Source organism: Crocuta crocuta, unplaced genomic scaffold, assembly GCF_008692635.1.
Source record: "Crocuta crocuta isolate KB4526 unplaced genomic scaffold, BGI_CrCroc_1.0 scaffold854, whole genome shotgun sequence".
Lineage (NCBI taxonomy): Eukaryota > Metazoa > Chordata > Mammalia > Carnivora > Hyaenidae > Crocuta > Crocuta crocuta.
The window spans coordinates 281,444-305,876 of record NW_027531536.1 but is presented as its reverse complement, the minus strand read 5'-3'; the positions used below and the strand labels follow the sequence as shown (position 1 = coordinate 305,876).

The 24,433-nt window shown below is 36.2% G+C and overlaps 1 protein-coding gene across 1 annotated transcript in view; it reads left to right on the top strand.

Moving 5' to 3' along the window:
- The window catches only part of RDX (radixin), an 87,276-nt gene that overhangs the window by 4,275 nt on the left and 58,568 nt on the right, over positions 1 to 24,433 (top strand). Inside the window, exons 2-6 of the mRNA XM_077772702.1 lie at positions 8,944 to 9,012; positions 9,733 to 9,802; positions 15,052 to 15,135; positions 21,212 to 21,307; positions 21,731 to 22,005. Of these exons, the coding sequence (XP_077628828.1) occupies positions 9,791 to 9,802; positions 15,052 to 15,135; positions 21,212 to 21,307; positions 21,731 to 22,005 (467 nt within the window). The 5' untranslated portion in view covers positions 8,944 to 9,012; positions 9,733 to 9,790. The remainder of the gene's footprint in view (positions 1 to 8,943; positions 9,013 to 9,732; positions 9,803 to 15,051; positions 15,136 to 21,211; positions 21,308 to 21,730; positions 22,006 to 24,433) is intronic.

Genomic DNA, 24,433 nt, shown 5'->3' with positions numbered 1-24,433 from the left:
CAGGCTCCTCACTATTGCTGTCAGCGCAGAGCCCAGCTTCAGGCTCGAACCCATGAGATTATGACCTGGGCTGAAACCCAAGAGTTGGAAGCTTAACCCACTGAGCCACCCAGGTGCCCCCAGATTTCTTTTAGAAGAGAATCCAAATTCAGTGTAAAACTTTGTTTTTAATGTTGTACTTCTGCTTTATCTTTGTTTTAAGTTACTGTTGCATTTACAGTAAGGTGTAAAAATTGCTCAAAAATGTTGAATAGTTCAATTCCTTGAAAATATCCTTGAACAAAAATCAGTTTCTACCTAAGCAAGTATTTATTAATACCTTATTTGGAACCGGATATCACCCTTATAGGCAGTCCATTTACAACGTGATCATACCAGTACTAATGTCACTTGTAACATATTTAGAGATAGTCTTTCGACCTGAAAACAGCAGAAGAAAGAGCGTTCGCTTCTTCTTGAAAAGCTCTGGTAATTATTTGAGATGAGCTTGTCTAGAATGATGTCAGAAAAAAGCAGAAGAGGAAGACCAGGAGAGCCCAGGACTCGAGTTAAAAGGCCCTCTGACTTGTTGACTAGCCTTATTACTTTGGGCAGGTCACTTACATGAATCTAAATTCCTAATTAAAAGAATGAGGGATTATGCTACCTTTCTTGGGCAGAGGGAAGAAGGCTAGTTTTTATGAAGGTTAAGTGAGGGAGGTAAAGTGGCTGAAAAGTATTCTACAGGTGGTTCCTTCATTCACTGCCCTTGTCCCTGTTTTGTGCCTTATTTATTTATCAAATGGAGCTGAAGCTTTTTTGTTCTCTTCACCTGAGGAATGACCTGTCATTATATAGCTAAAGATGCATTAATATTGCTATTAAATTCAGTATTAACACTGAGCTAAAAACATAATAAACATAGTTCTGTGTATATTAGAACTTTTAAGCTGATGGGTCTGTGAACTTGAATAGGGAAAAAAGTTGCGTCTTGTATACACATTTTCTTCCCATTACTACTGTGGGCACCTAGTAGTATTAGCATTAACAAAGACTATTTCCAATAGAAATTGTAGATACTTTCATAATCCATCACTGTTACAGAGATCTCAAAGTGACATTACTTAGAAGTTTAATCATTAGATCCACTGGTAGATACTGTTATTTAGTTTAAAAGCACATATATTACTATATCATAAATTTGTGATTTTTATATTTTGATAATTCCAGTATAATTGGTCTTTTATATATCTTATTAAAATACATTTAAGGTACTTCTGTACATTAAAAGCATCTAAAAATGCTTTTCTAGAAAGGGCTTTATAGGCTTCCCCCCCAGAGGGCGACCATGCGGGGGGCGGGGGGGAGAACTTTTTTATTGTAGGTGTTGTTATTGTGTTGGTCTGACTGCCAGAGTTACCTTATCAATTCAGTCTATACTTTTCTTTGTTAAACTGCTTCCTAATCTTACCCCAGTAAATTGGCAGAGGAATTCTTTTGTAACTTTTTAGTCTGTGAAAAGACCACAGTTGGTTCAGAGATTGCTTCTGTGTCTCAAAAAGCAGGGAAAAAAATTACAATTAGGTCTGAAGAAGAGGATATCTTAAGAGTAAAATTAGGCAGCGTGACATAAATTATTGAAGCTTTGGTAATAGGCCCGGGATGGACTAGACTGAACACCTGTTTTACCACCAGACAGGTGGGAAGAGTCTGTTGTTCCACTGACTTCATAGAGCTCAAGGTGTTAAGCATGAGGCTGTTTTTCCATTGTCTGAGGTAGAGAGGAGGCTGTTTTAAGGTCACCCTCAGAGTTAAAGGACAAAGAAGAAAATGTTTTATATTGAATGCATCATCTGTAAACATTGTATTTGGAGTCTCTAACCATATAGGTACTTTGCTGGAGATGGGAAATGTGTGTGCCGGCAGCATCTCTTAAAGCTCCTTGCTGGGCACGTCTTTGCCATGATTGCTCTTCGTTGCCCGTGGGGGAGTTGATATGGCAGAGAGGTAGGGTGAGACCACTTTAAGAAATTCATGAAGAGTAGGGAGGAGGGAGGAGATTCTTAGTAATTAATATATTTGACAGTAGATGGGAGAAGAGTTGATTTTTATTATCTATCTCTGATATACAATGGCTTAGGTGATTATGTAGTATCTTTTTTTTTTTTTTGAGAGGAAAGGAAGACACTGAAAGACAGTAATTTCAAGATGAATCACTAGAGATGGAAACCAAGGACATGTATCTTGGTATCCAGCATTTCTTAATTTTTTTTTAATTTTTAAAAAATGTTTATTTTTGGGAGCAAGAGAGACAGTGTGAGCTGGGGAGAGGTAGAGAGAGAGGGAGACACAGAATCTGAAACAGACTCCAGGCTCCCAGCTGTCAGCACAGAGCCCGATGTGGAGCTGGAACTCAAGAACCGTGAGATCATGACCTGACCCGAACTTGGATGATTAACTAACTGAGCCACCCAGGCGCCCCAGTATCTTAGCTTTTCATGTGACATTTTATTAAATTGTCCATTCTAGGACCAACAAATGTTAGTTTCAGGACCCAGAAACGTACTACCGAGGTTAAATTGTATTACTGTGGTAGAAATCCTTTTCAGTAATAACAAAGTTGGCTAAAAACTTGAGTTTTAGTTATATCTGTACACAGCTTCATCATAAAAACTTTTAAGGTGGAATTCTTGTATAAGTCATATTATATAAGCTTGTAAACTGATACATAAACAGTTAAGTAGAGTACATTTTTAAGTTCTCTGATTTTTAAAATTAGGAACTTAACAAAAATAAGACCTTGATTATTAAGTGGTCAGTTCTTTATATCCAGATACCATTTGTAATGACACCTGTGTTTTTACATAGTTAAAATGAATGGCTACATAATCTGCCTTTTCACTTAACAGCATGTAAATGTTGACAACAGTTTGTCATAATACACAAAACTCTCATGGTAGCCCATCATGTGATCACATAACATTGTGATTTTAAATATTGGCTTTTAGGAGTACCTGGGTGGCTCATCGGTTAAGCATCCGACTTTGGCTCAGGTCATGATCTCATGGTTTGTGGGTTCAATCCCCACGTTGGGCTCCGTGTTGATAGCTCAGAGCCTGAGGCTGCTTCAGATTCTGTGTCTCCCTCTCTCTGTGCCTCTCCCCTGCTTGTACTCTGTCTCTTTCAAAAATAAATAAACATTAAATTATTTTTTTAATTACTGGCTTTTATAACAAGTACTGCTGTGAATGTCTTGTTATAGGCTACTTTCTTTCACATTTCTTTAATTCTTTGGGGTGTGTTCCAAAAACAGAATTTCCTGTTGAGAAAAGATTTAGCTTTTGTTATATATTAACAACTTTCTAGAAATACGGAGCCAATTTATGGTGCTACCAGCAATGTTTATCTACTTGTTTAGCAGTACTACTCATCAGTACTGGTGTGTATAATTAATAATAAATTTGCTAGTTTAATGAATATATAATAAAAATGGCCTTTAAGGCCATTTGATTTATGGTTTTAATCAGCACAGTTGTACGTTTGTTTTGTGAAGAGTTTGTGGAGCGTTTATCATTTAATCATTTACTTAGTGGAGTCTGAGTGATATCTTTATATATTTAATGACTTCTTTCCATAATAACTTTTTGTTATGGCTATTGCATATTTTTTTATTCTATTATGTAGTATTTTGCTATTTGTTCTATAGATGTAGGGATTCTAAATAAAATATATTAACCTGTTTTCCTCATAATGTATATATTTTTAGTCATATTTCGCCTCCAAAATTAGAATTTTTTATAAAGTCTCTCTTTTTGAAAAAACATTCACCTACTTAGATTTTATTAAATGTTATGCTGAAGTTAATAGGCCCTACTTAGGTTTATTTACTTCGAGTAATTTTGTTCTTTCATTTTAAAGAATTTGTTTTTCTTACTATGAATGCTCTACATTATATTAGAAGTTTACAAATTCACCTTAATTCACAGGGACTCGATATTTTGGAGTATAATCATATTGGTCTTTTCATATGATAATTTATGTATGGTTTTGTAACCTACCTTTTTAATAATTTGTGGATATTTTGCCATGTTATTTAATGTTTTTCTATAACATTTTTTAATGTTTGTTTATTTTTGAGAAAGAGAGAATGGGGAAGGGGTAGTGAGGGGGGAGACACAGAATCTGAAGCAGGCTCCAGGCTCCGAGCTGTAAGCACATAGCCTGACACGGGGCTCAAACTCATGAATGGTGAAATCATGACCAAAGCCAAAGTTGAATACTTAACTGACTGAGCTACCCAGGCACCCTTTTCTCTGACATTTTGATTAGTTGCATTTAGGTCTGGCAGAGCCTATGGATGTACCATGGTTCACTTAACTAATGTCTGAGTATTACATACACTTTTATAAATAGCACTGTAACTAGAATCTTTGTAGTTATGCTATTGTACCTATGTGTTATTATTTTCTTTGGGTAAATTTCCACAAGTGAAATTATTTTGCACTTTTTTAATATCAAAAAGTGGAAGTCAGGTGGGTATATGGTACAGCTCTAGACTTTAGGGTAGGTGTCAAAAGACCATTTGGCCATTGATTACTTGTGTGACTAAGAACAAGATATTTTCATTCAATTGACCCTTGTTTCTTCAACTAAGGAACCATAAAATGGCCTGTCTTGTCTCCTCAGTTTTTTGTTAGTAGAAAATTAATGTATAAGAACACACAACTATGAAGTATTTTTTAAATTTTTTAAAATGTTTATTTTTGGGAGAGAGAGAGACAGAGTTTGAAGCTGGGGAGAGCCAGAGAGAGAGAGAAAGATACACACAGAATCAGAAGCAGGCTCCAGGCTCTGAGCTGTCAGCACAGCACCCAATGCTGGTCTGGAACTCCTAAACCGTGAGATCGGACACTTAACCAACTGAGCCACCTAGGTGCCCCTATGGAGTTTTCTTTCAATACAAGGCATTGTTGAGTAATCATTCTATGTTCAGTTGGTAAATAAAGAGGTAGAACTTATTACTTTTCTCAGATGATTAATAATTCACTGAAATAAAACAAGGTGGAGACTAACTTGCTTTTTAAGAGAGAAATACTGGTCTGAAAACATGGATTTTTAGAAGCTTCTTTTAGAAGTCAACCATATCTTTATTTGCGGATGCTTTTGTTAGGCTCCCCAATCCCCACAGTTCATTCATATAGATGAGTTAGGTTTGATGGAGCTTTTAAAAACTTAGCTTGTGTAAAAACCTGCTTTTGTGAATGTTGGTCTATGATCCGTTTATTCTTTCATGTCAGAGCTCCTTAGTAAACCTAAAACTTTAATACAGACTTTTTTTCTTGAAGGATCCTTTTTCTAGAGTATAACTTGAAGTAACTCTAGTATTGAAAGCTTGGATTAATTATTTTTATAGGAAAAGGAAAAAACCTACCTTTATTTCATTCAAGTATTAGGTTAATATATAACTTCAGAATATCTGTAAACCTACATGCTTGGTGTTTATTTACCTGCCCAGCTGACCTTGTGTTTGGTAACTACTTTTTCTATAATTTTGGTGCTTTAACTTAGTTTATACAGCCTGGCATATAATTAACGCTCAGTTCTTTCCCTGGTTCTTCCTTCCTGATGAGAGATTGCATAGAAGGGGCACCACAGCTGTTTGGGTTCGTAAATAACATCAGTCTGTGTGGAAGCTCTCCTCAGTGTCTCCTGGCTTCTCCAGCATGTGGCTTTCAGGGTCTGGTATGGTGTATGGAATACAGAGTCAAGAAATTAATGTAAGCATTAGTCCTAGGACAGTAAAATTCCTGATATTCTGGTAGGAGCAAGCCTGAAATACCTCTATATGAATATATACACATAACTCAGGGGAAGTGGGTTAGGGACATGAGCTTTCTGTCCACAACAATTTCTTTACAAGTTGTAAAGAAATAAACTATAATGAATTGAAAGTAGAGTAATTTTATAGTGACAAAAAATAACATAAGGATAAATGGAAGATTTAAAACAAATTGCAAAATAACATGGTATTATTAAAAAAATTTTTTTACAAAGCTGAAAAAGAACTTCTGGGAATAAGAATATATAATTACTGAAATGCTAAACTATTGAAGAGGTAAAACATAAAAACAATGGAAGAGAATTTAGTGATTGGAGGAATGTTGCACAGAGAGATAAAGAGATGGAAAATGTGAATGAGTATGGAGTAGAGAATAGAATATGTGGTGTGTGTCTAGTGAGAATTGCTGATTGAAAAGAGAATGAGTGAGACAGTAGCTAATGATTTTTCCAGAATAAAGGAGCTTACCAAATCGTGAACAAAATAAATAAAAGCAAATCTAAAGAACACCCCCCAAATAATTTCCTTAAAGGAAAGGAGAAAAGGCAGATTATTTCAGAGAAATGAGTTAGATTAACAGTCGACTTCTCATTAGTAGTAACAGATGCCAGAAAAATAATATATCGCAAAGGCTTGAGGGAGTAACAGTTTAGAACTACATGCAGGTAGAAGCGTCTCAAGGCGCCTGGGTGGCTCAGTCGGTTAAGCATCTGGCTCTTGGTTTTGGCTCAGGTCATGGTCTCATGGTTCATGAGTTTGAGCCCTGCATCTGGTCTGCACTGACAGTGCAGAGCCTTCTTGGAATTCTCTCTCCCCTTCTCTCTTTGCCCCCTCCTCTCCCTCTCTAAGTGAAGAAACTTAGAAAAAATTCTACATGTAATTAAAGTATTACTAAATGAAAAAGGAAGTATTCACTGGAGAAACATACAACAGTTCTAAACCTATGCTCCTCTACTAGCATACCCTAAAAGAATAGAGAATTTATAAGAAGAAATTAAATTAACATCCACAAGTATGCTTCGGAAAATTTAATACATTTTTTCCTCAAGTTGATTAAGTACACTAAAATGAGCAACAGTAGGGAGACTACAAACAAAACACTAAATACTTGGTTTGGCTTTATCTGACTTACCGAATGCAAAACATGCATTATTGTCATTTGTAGCCAGAACAGAAGTGAAATTAGGTTGAGTATTAAACATGAAGAAGTCTTCATGAATTCTATACACAGACCTCTAATCATTTCATTTGAAAATTAAAAAAAAAAATCTTAGTCACAATTAGAGACTGGAATTGGAAAGGGAAACGCATAGCGCCCATGAAAGAACTGCATGTAAAAACCTGTGTGGGTGGGGTGCCTGGGTGGCTCAGTTGGTTAAGCGTTAACCTCCTTCCACCCAGGTCATCTTCTGAAGGTTCATGAGTTCAAGACCCGTGTCTGGCTCTCGGATTCTGTGTCTTGCTCTCTCTCTGCTTCTCCCCTGCTCGTACTCTCTCTCTCTCTCAAAAATAAACATTAAAAAAATTTAAAAAACCAAACCTATGTGGGAAACCACCAAAGTGATGCTTAGAGAAATGGTATGGTTTTAAATATAAGGCAAGGCATTTTAAAAAAATAGATTTCCCAGGAAAGGAGATTTATATTTATGCTCTTAGGAACTTTCTCACTGCTTTGTTCTTTTTCTTGGTCTTAGAAATACTATTTAAGTCAGACACATTGACCTTAAATGCCTTCAGTACATGTGAGTTTGGAGCACTCACAGAGCCCATTTAGTAAATGGCTTCAACATTAAAAAACAGGTAAATCTAGAACAAACCTGTTTTTTTTTTTTAAATGATACAGTGGTTACACTGTAGATATTAAAATATCCCAACAGTACAAACAGGAAAGAAAGTCCTAATGTTTCACATTAACTGATAGTGTAGCTTGGGATAAATATTTTAATGGTAATATTATATACTGATTCAAAAAGTGTAATCTGGAAAACTTGCTGTTATTCAAAAAGTTCTGATGAAGACATTCATGTCTCATTTGTGTAAGGAGTTTAAAGAAATTCTATGTTCTGTGAAGAGATGAAGCAAACTTTTTCAGCTTTATAGATCCTGTGTTTTTAATATTTATACTAATGTTATAAATACATATTTGATTATTTTACATATCCAGGTGATAAGAATTATTTTTAAATATTCTCAATGACAAAATAAGGGGATACTTTATACTTGGAGTTATCTTATACTTGGGCATATTTATTTTATGCCCTTAATGTACGTACTAGAAAAGAAAAAAATATTTGGAATTACATAAAGTTTTAATTTTAGGAATTAGAAAATGAGCCACAGAGTAAAACCAGCTAATGAGAAGAAAAATTATGAGGAAAAAGACATAAATTAACAAAAAAAAAGAACAATAAACAAAATCAACAATGCTGAAAGCTGACCTTTAGACATAAACTAAGCAGACTTCTGGCAAGATTGATCAAGCAAAAGGGAAGGTAAAATTTAACAGTATTAGGAATGAAAATAGGATCTTAACTGTCAATGTAGTAGATATAAAGAAATCATGAAAGAATATTATAACTTTTGAGAAGTATGTCACTGAGACTTGGAAAAAATCAGATTTGGCTATGGGGTAGAGATTTAAACGTTTTGGCCATGTTACATTTGAGATAACCTTTAGACTTTGAGCAAGGCAAGTTCGGCAAGTTCTAGAGAGACAGATAAGTTCCTTTGAAAGAGAGATATATTGGCACATGGTTGAGTAAAATTTAGGGAAATGAGTTTGATGTTTCATTTTTTTCCCAATTTGGACAGTTTTCTGCTTCATTAATTATAGCATCCTAAAAGCTATTAATACTATAATTTTAAAAGAAAATTGTATATTTAATTGATGCTGGTATAATGGATAAATTTTCTCAGCAGAGGGATTATCAGGGGAAGCTTATTTTCAGATAATTATCTGATGTGCTTCACTGTGGCTCTTCAAATTGGAATAATCATTTTCTTCTGGACTAATATTAAGAATATTAGATCTTTTGGTTGGTTGGTTGGATGTTTTTAAGAGTATTTACCCTAAGACAGTATAACATGATGGTTTTCTTGGATTAGCATTCACTTTTGCTTTACAGGGAGAAGATACAGTTTAACATTGGTCTTCAGGACAACTCTAAATTTCAGCGAAGGCCACCAGCTTACTTGTGAGTAGCGTGCAGATTGCTAGTATATAGCCATGACTGTTTAATACACCTTGGCTGAATAACCTACTCGATAGAATTTTCTCTACCTGGGTTTTTTAACTTCCAAGAGAAAATAATTTTCTTTAAATGTTACCTTTTTAGAGTTTACATTATTCAGAAATTCCTTTTGTCTTTGGCATACAGGAAAAAAGATCAGTTCATCTCTTTAGAATTTGAATCTGTGTCTTCCCCTTTACTATGTCCCTTTCCCTTCCAGGCTGAGTATAGAGGTAAACCTGATTCAGACAGAGACTGTATTTGGGTCCTTAGCAGTCTTGCTTCCTTGCTATATGTTGTCTATAACTTAATTAAAACTTTGAGTTGGTGATCAGTATGCTTTATATGATGTTGTTTGAGATATGTGCTATTTAAAAATTTTTTTTAATGTTTTATTTATTTCTGAGAGAGAGAGAGAGACAGTGTGAGCAGGGGAGGATCAGACAGAGAGGGAGATACAGAATGTGAAACAGGCTCCAGGCTCTGAGCTGTCAGCACAGAGCCCGATGCAGGACTTGAACCCATGAACTGTGAGATCATGACCTGAGCCCTAGTGGGACGCTTAACCAACTGAGCCACCCAGGCACCCCAAGATGTGTGCTGTTTTAAATCACAGCTGTAAATATTTTTGGAGAATGTGGAAAGTAATAGATCCATTTTGCTTTCTTTTTTCTTTAACTGAAGGTGACAACAGAATTCATCAAAGTGAATTTTTAAAGAAGGTGACAAAAAGAGAAGGAAAATGCCGAAACCAGTAAGTGTATTTTTACCACTACTTTTATGACTGCCTATTTAATAAAACATCAGTAACATTAAGTCCTTTTTGGAGCAAGGCAAAATATTATGGTCGAGTCGCTGGGGGAGAAAAAGGCACTGATCCTGCGGCTCATGGCTGGCTTTAGATTAATGTGGCTGGAACGTAGTACGTACTATTTAAGCCAGTGAAGTAGGGCCGACAACACTGTGGGTAAGATTTCATGGGTTCTGGAGCCACACCGCCTTAGCTTGTGTCCGGCTCTGCCGCTTACCCTTTGTAACCTTGGTGAGATTACTTCAGACTCTCCAGTTCTTAATTTCCTCATATAAAAAATGGAGATGTAATTAGTTACTTAAGGGAACTTGGTGAGAATTATAAGAACTTGGAACACATTCAGTGTTCAGTAAATAGTAATTTCTTGTTAAGCAGGAGGAGGTAATGAGAGGTTGGAAAGATCCATGCGTTTATTTTCTCATAGTTCTAGCTCTGATGCTAGTGATGCTGATATTGTATGGTCTTAGGGTTTTTTATTTATTATTAAAAAACTACATATGATTTTATGTTAAAAACTATTTTATTTGTGATAAAAAACTGATTTTACATATTTGTATAATTATATAGTTTTTGACTAAGATTTATTCCTTTTTTCTTGGGATAAATGTTTTTGCTTCATCTAACAAAATTGAGGTGTTTTTCACTGTTTCTTTTGGCCACTTATCTTTTTAAGAAAGTCATTGGTTATAGCTATTTGAGTTTTCTGGCATGAACATCTCTTTGGAATTACTTTAAAGACTCAGCAGGTAGGTAACAAAGTGCATTTGCACTGCTGGAGATGCAGATGACATGATTGTTTATGTAGAAAGTCTTCAGGAATCTAAAAGCCCACTACTAGAACTAATAACTTAGCAAGATTGTTGGACACATGGTTATACTTTTAAAAATCACTAGTCTTTCTTATATCCTTGCATAATATTTGAAAAATGAAGTAAAATCTAATTTGTAACACCATCAAAGATATAAAATACTTCAGAATAAATTTACAGAAGCTGTACGAGATCTCTACAGTGAAAGCTTGTGGGAAATTAAAGATCTAAATGTATGGAGTAATATTCTGTAATGTTCATAGATATGTCTAGAAAATACTATTAAGGTCTCACTTCTACCCAGATGTAATGGTAGAATGAATGCAATTCCATCACTTAAATCCCAGTGAGCTTCTTTGGCTAATATTGATTATCTAATTGTAAGATGTCTGTAGAACTGCCAGCATTTACATGGAGTAGCTAAAACAGTTTTTAAACAGAAAATAGTTGGAAAACTTAGACTTGTGTATCTTAAGACCTATTCACAAGCTACAAAAATAACACTGTGGTGTTGGTAAAAGGATAGATAATAGAATAAGTGAAACAAAAATGAAACTACACATATGCATCCCTTAGATTTTTTATAAGATTTTCACACAATTCACTGGGGAAATAAAATTCTCTCCAACAAATGGTGTTGGAAAAAGTGGCCCTTATCTCAGTTTACACACCGAATTAATCCCAAGTGGATCATAGACCTAAGTACAAAAACACAAACTGTAAAACTGCTAGAAGAAGACATTTTTGTGACCCAGGGATAGCAAAGTTTCTTGGATAATATACAGGAAGTTTTAGCCATTTATTTTGTATTTTGTTTTTGAAAGTTTGAACCATTTAAAAAAACATTGGATTTCATCAAAATTAAAACCTTTTGTCCTTTGAAAGACAGCAATGAGAAAATGAAAAAATGAAACAGAATGGGAGAAAGTAATTGAATATAAAATTCTTCTAGAACTCCATAAGACAACCCAGTTTCTAAAAAATGGGCAAAAACTTTGAATAGATGCTTCACAAAAGAACATATATTACAGACACATGGAAAGATCCTCAGTGTCTTTAGTTATAGGGAACACAAAACTACAGTGAGATAGCACTTTATAGCACTTACAGGGCTAAAATTAGAGATTGATAATATCAAGCGTTGGTAAGAATGGGGGGCAACTGTGGAACTCTGATATTTCTGAAAGGAATATGAAAGTTTATAGTTACTTTAGAAGAATGAAACTGTAATTGAGTGGAAAACATTTATGTATTATTCCTTAGAGTAAGGACTCAAAATTATATGTGCAGGTAGATATAAATTGTATGTTAATTTGATTTCTGTGTTTTCCACTGATCTGTTGGCTTAGTTTTATACTTAGTAGATATGTAAACTTGGTCAAGTCACAGTTCTACAGACCTGTATATATAGACCTATATATGTATATTTTTAAATGTTTATTTTGAGAGAGAGCTAGAGAGAGCTCGCGTGCACACAAGTGGGGGAGGGGCCGGGAGAGAGGGATTCCAATTTGAACCCTGATTTATGTAAACACAGAAATTTACAGCCCTGTTATAACAATTAGGGAAACCCCTGATAAAATGATCAGTATAGAAATGAGTTGCATTTCTGCAAAAGCAGAAGAACAATTATGTTCTGTGAAAATATTTCCTCAAATTCACAATCTTTATTTGAAACTCTTTAAGTTACATTAGTTTCATTATTTGGAATTTTTTGGATTTTGGAAAGGCGAATATATACTTCATTATGTGTCTGTGTCCTGTCATGAAGCTTCCCTCAAGGTCTGGTATATCACCTTAAAAACTTTAATGTTTTTTTTGTGTTTTTTTTTAAAATTTTTTTTTAATGTTTATTTCTAGGAGAGAGAGAGAGACAGCGTGAGCAGGGGAGGGTCAGAGAGAGAGGGAGTCACAGACTGAAACAGGCTCCAGGCTCTGAGCTGGCAGTCAGCACAGAGCCCGACGCGGGGCTCCAACCCACGAACCGCGAGATCATGACCTAAGCAAAAGTCGGACACTTAACCGACTAAGCCACCCAGGCGCCCCCTTTTTTTTTTTTAATTTTTTTTAATGAAAACTTTAATGTTTTTATATGTCACTGTGAGAATATTCATTTGAAATGGGATAAATAAATTCACCAGCTAGTCTCCCATTACTTTGTGTTAAGGTTTTGCTAGAAATTATCTAAAACTTGTTTTCAACGCCTTTGGGATATCAATGGATGGTGGACCTGTATTTATAGTAGTGACAAAATCATAGCGATTTATGGGAAAGATCTCTAACAAATGATTAATAAGATTTTTTTAAAAGATTTTATTTTTTAAAGTAAAAAATTTATTATTTATTTATTTATTTTATTTATTTTTTAAACTAAAAAACTCCTACACCCAGTAGGAGTAAGAGGGAGCTTGAACTTATAACCTTGAGATCAAGAGTCGCACACTCCACTGAGCCAGCCAGCCAGGTACCCCGATTAATAGGGTTTTTAGGGAGAAAATTAGGAACATTTTTTGTAAGATTTTAAAGAAGAGTTAAATGAATGCACAGACAGAACCACAGTCATGGATAGGAAGAGTCAGTATTGAGAAGATGTTATTTCTTACCTCAGAAGACTGATGAATTTAGTGTAGTTCCATTTTAAACCATAGTGGGGTATTTTGAAAATTTAGGATTTTGTGTGAAGTCAGAAACAAGAAAAAAGAGCCAAGAATAGCCAAGATGTCTTGAAGATAAGGGGGGGAGATTTTTCCTACCAGATAGTAAGACTTACTGAAAGATGTAGTAATAAAACAGTATGGTTTTGACATACTAGTACATCAGCCAGTGCAACTGAATAGAGCATGCAGATTCAGACCCCAGACCTGTAGGTATTTGATCTGTTTCATAGTTGTCTTCGGGGAGCAAATTAACTAATCACGTGTTTGATTCTTCTGGTTACCAGCCCCCACCATGAAGGTGTATAGGGGCCCATCTGGAGTCACTTCATTAACATAAACTCAGGTATGGTTGAAGGGGACATATTATGAGTAAAAAAAAAAAAATGTTCCCCTCACTTCTGTCACTTTGGAAATTCCAGGGGTTTTAGGAGCTCTCTGCCAGGAAACAGAATGAAGACCAAATATATATTATATCCCAATAGGTTTTATGTTGTTATGCTTCATCTTGTATGTATGCTACGTGTATATGTGTATCAACATTTCCTAATAGGCATTATTTAAAGGATAGACTTGTAAGGTTTATTTGATTAGAGAAGATATTTCAGATAAAAGTTACATATGCAGAGGTATATTATTAGAATAAGTACAAAATATAAAGAGGAAAGAAAGCAGATGCAATTACCTTATTAAAAAAAATATATATATATAAAGAGGAAATAAGTCACATTTAGAGTTGTAATAGTATGAGTTAAAAAGATTGTGCCACATGATAGTAAACTGTTAGTGACGATGATACTCTGGAATTAAAATTATTTTTGTTAAGGCATGTGAAGATTTTGGTGAGGATATCCAGTTAGAAAGGTATTTATACAAAAGAATTTAGGATAGAGTCTAACAAAGGTCAATCAGAGTGCTCTTTATAAAGTGAATATATTTGTAGAATAAACAAATACTATAAAATAAATACTATAGAATATATACTATAGGATATAGAATAAATACTGTAAAATAAATAAATGAATATTATCTGAATTTTGTGTTGAAAGACGGGATAGTGAATGACATTCCAAGAATTTGGAGTTATGGTCAATTGAAATACCTCCTCTGCTGCTGGGTATCCCTGTGTCCTTGGGCAAGTAATGGGAGCTCTTTTAGTTTCTATAGAAATTAATGTATTTCCCAGTATTGTTGCAGGGGCTAAATGAGAATATGGAAAGCTCATGGCCTAGTGCCTAGTATGTATGCTAAGCACACAATAAATTTTTTAAAAAATTTTTAATGTTTTATTTATTTCTAGGAGGGAGAGAGAGAGACAGCGTGAGCAGGGGAGTGTCAGAGAGAGAGGGAGACACAGAATTTGAAACAGGTTCCAGGCTCTGAGCTGGCAGTCAGCACAGAGCCCGACACAGGGCTTGAACCCACGAACTGTGAGATCATGACCGAAATGAAAGTCGGACGCTTAACCGACTAAGCCACCCAGGTGCCCCAATAAATGTTTTTAAAAGAGGATTTTGTAAGCTCTTTTTCAAATAGATTTTAGATTTCCTAACTAAAATCAAACTTTATCACTTTAATAAAGAGAATACTAGGTATAGATATGGAGTAGCTCTTTATTGCCTGCACATTATGCTTTATTTTATAAATCAAATGAGAATATTTCCTCATGTTTAATACTTAAAAAATACATTCTCTTTCCTAATGATTTTCCCTTCTTTTTTTTCTGCAGATCAATGTACGCGTGACCACCATGGATGCTGAGCTGGAGTTTGCCATTCAGCCCAATACGACTGGCAAGCAGCTTTTTGACCAGGTATCATGGGGCCACATGATGTAGGCCACTTTTGACAGTATAGCCTGGACTCTGTTGCAACTTTTGTATGTTTTTGTGTAATTTTACTGTTATTGCAACAATGTGGCCCTTGGAATTTTTCACAGTACCTATTCAAGATATCTGGCACAACTGTAGAGACCGGTTGTTTCTCATTCCTGGGTTTGAGAGAGAAGACTTTTTAAAAATAATTATTAGATGTGGGTTTTTTTTCCTGTTTGTATGTTTTTGTTTGTTTAAATCTTAGTTAACATAAAGTATAAGTTTTAGGAGTAGAATTTAGTGATTCGTTACTTAAATATAACGCCCAGTGCTCATCACAAGTGCCCTCCTTAATACTCATCATCTACTTTACCCATCCCCCACCTCCCTGCCACCAGCAGCCCTCAGCTTGTTCTCTGTAGGTAAGAGGCTCTTATGGTTTGCTTACCTCTTTTTTCCCCCTTTCTCTTGTTCATCTGTTTTGTTTCTAAAATTCCACATGAGTGAAATCATACAGTATTTATCTTTCTCTGACTTATTTCATCTAGCACAGTACAGTCTAGTTCTATCCGCTTTGTTGCAGATGACAAGATTTCATCATTTTTGATCATTGAATAATACATCACATCTTCTGTATCCATTCATCAATTGATAGACATTTGGGCTCTTTCCTTACTTTGGCTATTGTTGATAGTGCTGCTGTAAACATTGGGGTGCATGTACCCCCTCAAATCAGCATTTTTTTATCCTTTGGGTAAGTACCTAAAAGTCCCATTGCTGGATTGTAGGGTGATTCCATTTTTAATTTTTTGAGGAACCTCCATACTGTTTTTCAGAGCAACTGTACCCGTTTGCATTCCCAGTAGCAGTGCAAGAGGGTTCCCCTTTCTCTGCATCCTCACCAACATCTCTTATTGCCTGAGTTGTTAATGTTAGCCATTGTGACAGGTGTGAGGTGGTATCTCGGTGTGGTTTTGATTTGTATTTCTCTGATGAGTATCTTTTCATGTGTCTTGTTAGCCATCTGGATGTCTTTTTTGGAAAAGTGTCTGTTCATGTCTTCTGCCCATTTCTCTTTGGGATTATTTGTTTTTTGGGTGTTGAGTTTGGAGTTCTCCAACCCTTTATCAGATATGTCATTTGCAGATATCTTCTCCCATTCCGTATGCTGCCTTTTAGCTTTTAGTTTTGCTGACAGTTTCTTTTGCTGTGCAGAAGTTTTTTATCTTGATGAGGTCCCAGTAGTTCATTTTTGCTTTTGTTTCCCTTACCTCTGGAGATGTGTCAATTAAGAAGTTGCTGTGGCTGAGGTCAGAGAGGTTGCTGCCTCTTTTCTTCTCAGGATTTTGGTGGTTTCCTGTCTTACATCCACTTTGAGTTTATTTTTGTGTATGGTGTAAGAAAGTGGTCCAGGTACATTCTTTTGCATGTCTCTGTCCAGTTTTCCCAACAGCATTTAGAAGGTATTTCTTTAACGTCTGCTATGTGAAGTGTTGTAATGAGGACAAAAAAGAAGTGAAAGACCCTGTGCACAGTGAGGTGGGTGGAGATCCTAGACAGAGGGGAGGGCAGGGACACAGGGAGCTCAAGTCTGTAAGGAGGTACCTGCAGCTGTTTGGTGCCATAGCCTCATAAGTGAACATGGGTGTCACATTAAGGAATGTGGACTACGGGTCTTGTCTTTTTTTCTCACTCTTGAATGCAGATTTGAGCCACTGATGGAGCTTTAAAAAAAGAAAAAGCTATGCTCGAAAACCTTTTCCAAAGATTCAGATTTAATTGTCTGGGGCCTACTGTAAATCACTAGTATTTTTTTTTTTTTTTAAGCTCCCCAGGTGTGCCCAGCTAGCTTAGTGGGTAGAGCATGAAACTCAAGTTCCCCAGGTGGTGCAGTATGATGTTTTAACTGATGTTTTATTGGGAAGGGGAGGACAGAGATTGGTACCCAGAGGCCAAGTGGTTAGGAAGGTGACTTGATTGCAAAAGGGAGGAAGGTGATAGATTTTGCAGGGCATGAGGCTCAGGGAAGGATGTTTACATGAACTTTTACATTTGAGCCAGAGAGCAGTGGTCTGTGGTTAGACTTCTTGAACTTAGTGAACAGAACAGGAGACAGAATTTCTAATGTACAGCAGTAAGTAACCTAATAGATATTTGGTTTTATTATGTAGCATTTTATCACATACTAATCTAAAATAGGATATAAAATTTAAAAATTCCTGGAAAGTTGTTTCTTTTCCTGACAAAGTATAGTTAATCTTCCTGATTAGGTAATTGATGATCTGGAAAGCCGTGATAAGGTCTTTTTGTAAGATGAAAGGTTATTTTGTATGAGTGAGCAAATTCTTAAAGCAAAATCACAAGCAGCTACATGCACCATACCTTATACGCATTTTACCTTATGGACTAATATGGCATCCTTTTCTGTTGATTCTTCTAAGCTTCCAATTTGTGAATCTATAGCCTATCTTACTTGAATACAAATGTGAATGGAGAGGTGCCTGGATGATTCAGTTGGTTAAGCATTCAGCTCTTGATTTCAGTTCATGTCAGGATCTCACAGTTGTTGGGATTAAGCCCTGTGCTGTTAGTGCAGAGCCTGCTTGGGATTCTCTTTTCCTCTCTCTCTGCTTCTCCACCCCTCCCCCTCCAAACTAAATAAGCATTTTTAAAAACGTGAATGGAGTTAGCATTTATTGTACTTACTTTGTAGCAAGTTGAAATGTCATAGTGAGTGCAGTGTTTGTGTTAGTCAAAAAGTAATCAGCAAGTGGGCCTTTATGATACTGTGTACTGAGAAATAAAATACTTGTTTTTTATTAAGTAGAGTTGCTTTCGTTTGGATACCAGGGAGGAAGGACACCTCCTTTATTGCAGTGCGTTGTTGTGCGGTAGTTGAAGAGTGTGGGCTCTGGAGCCACGCTGCCCGCAGTAGAGTCCTAGCTCTAGCTGTTTGATCTGGACAGTTTACTTGCTTTGCCTCATTTGTTTCATTTGTACAATGAGGATGATGATGGATAGCACTCTTCTTCCCTGAGGAGGTTGTTGTGAGTTAAGTGAGAATCCATCTATGGAAAGTACATAGGACAGTATTTGATGCATGCGCATGCGCGCGCGCACACATACACACATACACACACACAGTTGTTAGTGTAAATGAAGTTCTAGGTAAGGAGTGTTGTTATATGTAATGTACTTTCTCAGCAGTTATTTCTCGGTGTCACTATTGTTTTCTGACAGCTTCTCTTGAGTCCAAATGTTAGGATCTAAAAGCAGGCTTTACCTTGGGTATAGTGAGTATATGAAGTAGGTTGGCAGGTAGGTAGGTTCACGGTCTGACCAGGAGCAGACTAGAGATAGGGGTACTCTCAAGCGAGGGTCCATAGCAACCTGAGTCCATTTGTACTGTAGCAAAGCGTCACTTCTGATTGTGATGAGCTTGAGGTCAGCTGCTGTGTGTAAGGGGCTCTAACCGAGCGCATGGGGTCCTTGGGTTTACTGCCTGATCTTCCCACATTGTCTTTTGTGTCTAACTTCATTTGTGGGATTAGAGAGTATTCAGACTCCTAAGCAGCGTTCAACATGATCTTTAGTATGCAAGAAAAAAAAATTAAAATGTTTGTTCATATTTTTGTCCTTTTTCAAGTTACTTTAAAAATATATGCTTTATAATGTGTTACTGTGATTACTTGTGTATAATAGATAAGTATACATATATTGTGATTAAGTGCTCAGTATTTTTTTTTAAGTTTGTTTATTGAGAGAGTGAGAAAGAGCAAGAGAGCCAGAGTTGGGGAGGGCAGAGAGGGGGAGAGAGAGAGAACCCCAAGCAGGCTCCTTAGCACTTAAACCCACAAACTGTGAGCCCAAATCAAGAGTCAGATGTTTAGCTGACTAAGCCACTCAGGCACCACTTCCTCAAGTATGTTTTTACTTATAAAAGTATGTGGCTGAAAGTTTCTAAGTACCCTTTGAGAAGTAGTAGGAAAAGCACTGAAGAGATAGGGCCTCTTAAAGAATTTCACAGCTGAGCTCTCTTGCTCTTCTTGGTGTTTGTTGACCGTCTCCAGTTAGTTAAGGTGCTACCCTCCGTGCCCACTGCGGTGGATCCCCTTTCCTCAGCAAGCGTCATGAATCACACAGAGCCTAATGGCCACAACTCAGGCAACTACTTTGAAACATTTCTCCCTGTTGCTTTTGACCTATATAAGTTTCTTACTCTGCTGTCCTGAGCTGGAATATTTTCTTTGGCTCTTCTGGGGCAACCTGTCTTTTGCCAAAGTTAAATTATTTGGGATCTCCTTTGTCTAGTTTTAAGTTTTGGTTGTTTGGCACTGATCAGTTTTTGCATCATTGCGAGGCTTTATATCCCATATCATCCAGAAATTTCTATTTTTAATTTTTTGATAGTAACTTTCCCTAGAGCTAAATGTTTTCTTTTCATTTTTTTGGTGTGTGTAATTTTAGTGAATTTTTCAAGAGAAGGGAAGTTAACTGAAGGGTTCAGTATGCTATCTTGAAGTCTAAAAACCTGACATGTTTAAAAAAATTTTTTTAATGTTTATTTATTTTTGAAAAAGAGAACATGAGCAGGGGAGGGGGAGAGAGCAAGGGAGACACAGAATCTGAAGCAGGCACCAGGCTCTGAGCTGTCAGCAGAGAGCCCAATGCGGGGCTCGAAGTCACAAACCATGAGATCATGACCTGAGCCGAAGTCGGACGCTTAAGCGGCTGAGCCACCCAGGCACCCCTGTATTTTGATATTTTAAAAAAATAAGCCAAGAATATTTATCATATAAAAACTAATGTTGAATCTTTCTCTATAGCTTTTCAAATATTAATAAACTCTCACCTCTCCTGGCTCATTTCCCTCACTTTATCTTAATATAGATTTTTTAAAAAATAATCTTTTCCTTATAAGTGTTGGTACATTATTTGGTGGACCCTAGCTTACCACTTTATTTACTCTGATACTTTTGAATGCCTTCCACAGGCTACTAATTCTTTAGGATGACATGATTAAGATGAATAAGGCAGTAATCTCTGTCCTTAGTTTTAAACAATGGGGGGTAAATAGACACACTGCTAGTCATACAGTTACTTATGATAAGATAGAATAAATGTCCTAGTAGATAAAGTACTGTGGGAACATTAAGGAACAAGTGATTTAATTTTATCTGTATAATAGGACAGCTTCATTCATAGAAGGCATGTTAGTAGAGCTGGGCCTTGAGGAATAGATTATTTAGAAGGTGGCAAAAGTACAGAAGAAACATTCTAGGTGGAAGAAGAAGCATGAGGGGCGCCTGGGTGGCTCAGTCGGTTAAGCGTCTGACTTTAGCTCAGGTCATGATCTCACGGTACGTGGTTTTGCGCCCTGCGTCGGGCTCTGCGCTGACAGCTAGCTCAGAGCCTGCAGCCTGCTTCAGATTCTGTGTCTCCCTCTCTCTCTGACCCTCGCCTGCTCACACTGTCCCACTGTCTCTCAGAAATTTAAAAAAAAGAAGCATGAGCAGAGTTGGAGAAGGGTAAAATTTGGGCATGTTCCAAAAATGGTGTCTTGTTCAGAAGGGGAGAACATAGAATATTTATATTGATGGTAGGTGAAGAGTATACTAGAAGGGGGCATGAAATCACCAGCGGGATTACCTGGAGGTATGGCTTTTACTTGTCCTAGGGACTCTTATCACCATAATGATGCTGTTTGCCTTGCCTGCCCACTTGTGTGGTTGTGGAGATAAACTGAAATAGGCAAGTGGGATTATGACAGCTTTGTATATATTTCCTGGACTTCTTGTTATCTCTTGGGGTCATGATGGGAGATAAGAAAGAAAAAGAGGTTTAAAAAAATGGATCACAGAAAATGGAAATGACGTTACAAAATGTAATACATAAAACCTGAAGTTTTCAGAAATGTTCCTTTAATTAGTGTATGAAATTTAAGAAAGACCTCTATAGCAGAGGAATATACCTATAACACCTCTGGTTTTGGTTGTTGTTTTTTTTTTTTTTTTTTAATACAGTATCATTTCCTTATACTGTGAATGTTGAACTGAATTTGAACTTTCTTTTTAAGGTGGTGAAAACAGTTGGATTGCGTGAGGTCTGGTTTTTTGGGCTGCAGTATGTGGACAGCAAAGGTTATTCTACATGGCTTAAACTAAATAAAAAGGTAAAATATGTATTAAATTGAGCTAATAATTAAGTTATTTTGAAGTTATCATGATCGTGAATTTGTACCAGGAAAGCGCAGGGTCTGACTCACGTCAGACCTCCTTTTGTAATCATTTCTGAGTCATTAAAGGTGTCATGTCTTTTAATTCATGTTACCATGAATTTTATCATCTTAGAAAACTGCAATGTTCAATTTTCCTGTTTGAAAACTTAATATGTAATAAATAATATTAGGTGTAACTGAGTGCTTTGATTTTGATTTAAACATCTAAAGAATAAGTTTCTTATAAGTTTAGAATCTTACTTATACACTAGAGTCTTACTTATGGATTTAGAATCTCATACTTCACATCTTTCTTCAAAAAGAGAATTTGATGTGAACTTACGGTTTTGTTGATGATGTTTGAACTTACTGTTCCAGGTGACACAGCAAGATGTTAAAAAAGAGAATCCTTTACAGTTTAAATTTAGAGCTAAATTCTTTCCTGAAGATGTTTCTGAGGAATTAATTCAAGAAATAACCCAGAGACTTTTCTTCCTGCAAGTTAAGGAAGCCATCTTAAATGATGAGATCTATTGTCCACCAGAGACTGCAGTTCTTCTGGCTTCCTATGCTGTCCAGGCCAAGTACGGAGATTATAATAAAGAGATTCATAAATCAGGCTACCTGGCTAATGATAGACTCCTACCCCAGCGGTAAGTGAAAGATGTTGTTTTAATTTTGAATGTTTTCATTTTAGAGAGAGAGTGTGAATGCGAGCGGGGATGGGGAGAGGGGCTGAGGGAGAGGGAGACAGTCTTAGGTATGCTCTGTGCTCAGCGGACCACTAGACTAGGCATTTGAAAACTGAGTTTAAAACACCTTTTAGGGATGTCTGGCTGGCTTAGTTGGAAGAGCATGTGACACTTGATCTCGGGGTTATTAGTTTGAGCCCTATGTTGGGTGTGGAGATTACTTAAATAAACTTAAACAAAACACTACTTAAAAAAGTTAAAAACTGGGGTGCCTTGATGGCTCAGTAGGTTAAGCATCTGACTTTGGCTCAAGTCATGATCTCACAATTCTTGAGTTCAAGCCCTGCATCGGGCTCTCTGCCCTCAGCACAGGGCCTGCTTCAGATCCTCTGTCTGCCTCTCTCTCTCCGCCCCTGTCCCACTTGCACTCTGTCTCAGTCAAAATAAATAAACTTTTAAAACAATAATGAAAAAACTAAAATGTTAAAAACTTAATTCTGTAGAGGAAGTGTAGCCTGGCTCTTATATTATCAAAGCATTTATGAGGCATCTGTCTGTGTGAGAATTTTTACCAGGCAAGAGTTGTTACAGTCCTTCCCCAAGCCCATATTACCACTAGCTCCATTTATTGCTTGTCTTGTGGGAATGAGGAGATGAGGTAGAAAGTTTAGGTAATTACAGCATCTGTAAATCCGTGTAGCTACTGGGTCATGACTTTTAAAAGTATATTCCCTCTGATCCAGCTAGCAAACTTAAAATTTTTTAAATCTATTTACAAACTTCTGAAATACAATTTTTCATAAAAAACATGTTTCAGGGGCACCTGAGTGGTTCAGTAGGTTGAGCATCCAAATCTTGATTTTGGCTGAAGTTATGATCTCAGAGCCCTGGTCGCGAGGTCAAGCCCCACATCACGCTCTGCACTGAGCGTGGAGCCTGCTTGGGATTCTGTCTCTCCCTTTCTTTCTCTGCCCCTTTCCCACTCATGCACTTTCTCTCTCTCTCTCTCAAAAGTAAATATTTTTTAAAAAGACAACATCAAATATTACTTTAAAATATCTCAGTTCATAATTAGAGTAGCATGCTAGGATGTACATGGAGATCATTTAGAACCTGGAGAGAAAGTGTTAACTGTGCTTAGTCCAAATTCCTGAATTTTAAAATTTCTATATTTAAATGCAAATTGCATATTATTAGCCTAAGATTTAATTGCTGTACTACTTCCTTGTAGTTTTTAAGCTTTTAGATGGTAGTTTCTTTTTCATAGATAGTAAATATGAAGAAAGGAAACTACTTCATGTCCACTTGTATTACTTTACTTTGGTTGTAGGCATTAACATTTATTTTTGGCTAATCAGTTGTGTTGTGTTAATACATGCTTTAGAAGGTACCATTAAAAGCATAATAGCTTTAATATTTGATTATTAAATATTACAGTGTTCTATCCTTTAATGCTATTGCAATAATAGTTTTCTTAGAAGATAAAATAATACATTCTGTGCACCAAAGAATCAGAAATATGAGACACCTCTTAATCTGTATTTAATTTTGATTATTATTCCAACCCTAAGTCCTTGGTCTCAGATTTTTTTTCCAAGTATTGAATTGAATAGTTATTACTAGCACAGTAGAATTTCATTTCAGAAAAGGGTTGGTTTTTATTTTTAATTGAGATTCAATTATTTTTATTTTTATTGAAGTGTAGTTGGCACACAATGTGACATTACTTTCAAGTGTACAACATAGTGAATCCACAACTCTGTACCATAATTGAGATATAGTTTATACTTAGTAAAATGCACAAGAGGTTAAGTTGTAAATCAGGACCTAAGGTAAATATCATATATAATCAAAACTAACCTTACAATTTCTTAATTTTTTGTAGAAGAATAGGCATGCTTTATCTTAGGTATATCATAGATGGTTCTTTTTTTTCCCCCAAGATTTTTTTTAAGCTTATTTATTTATTTTGAGAGAAAGAAAGCAGGGGAGGGCCAGAGAGAGAGGGAGGGTGGGAGAGAGAGAGAGAGAGAGAGAATTCCGAGCAAGCCTCGCACTGTCAGTGCAGAGCCCAGTGCAGGGGCTTGAACCCACGAACTGTGAGATCATGACCTGAGCCGAAGTCAAGAGTTGGACATTTAACTAACTGTGTCACCCATGCCCCGATGGTTGTTCTTTTAATGTTAGATTAGATTGCTCTTTAGTTGAGTACAAGATGATGCAATTGACTTCCATTTAGTAGTCATATGATTTTTTATAATATTTTAAACACGGGAATCACATTCAAGCACAATTTAATTTTTTTTTATTTTAAATGCATGTGTGCTGTAGCCAACTGTATTTAAAAAGATAATAGCACATACCCTTCAAGATTTGGTCCACAATTTTG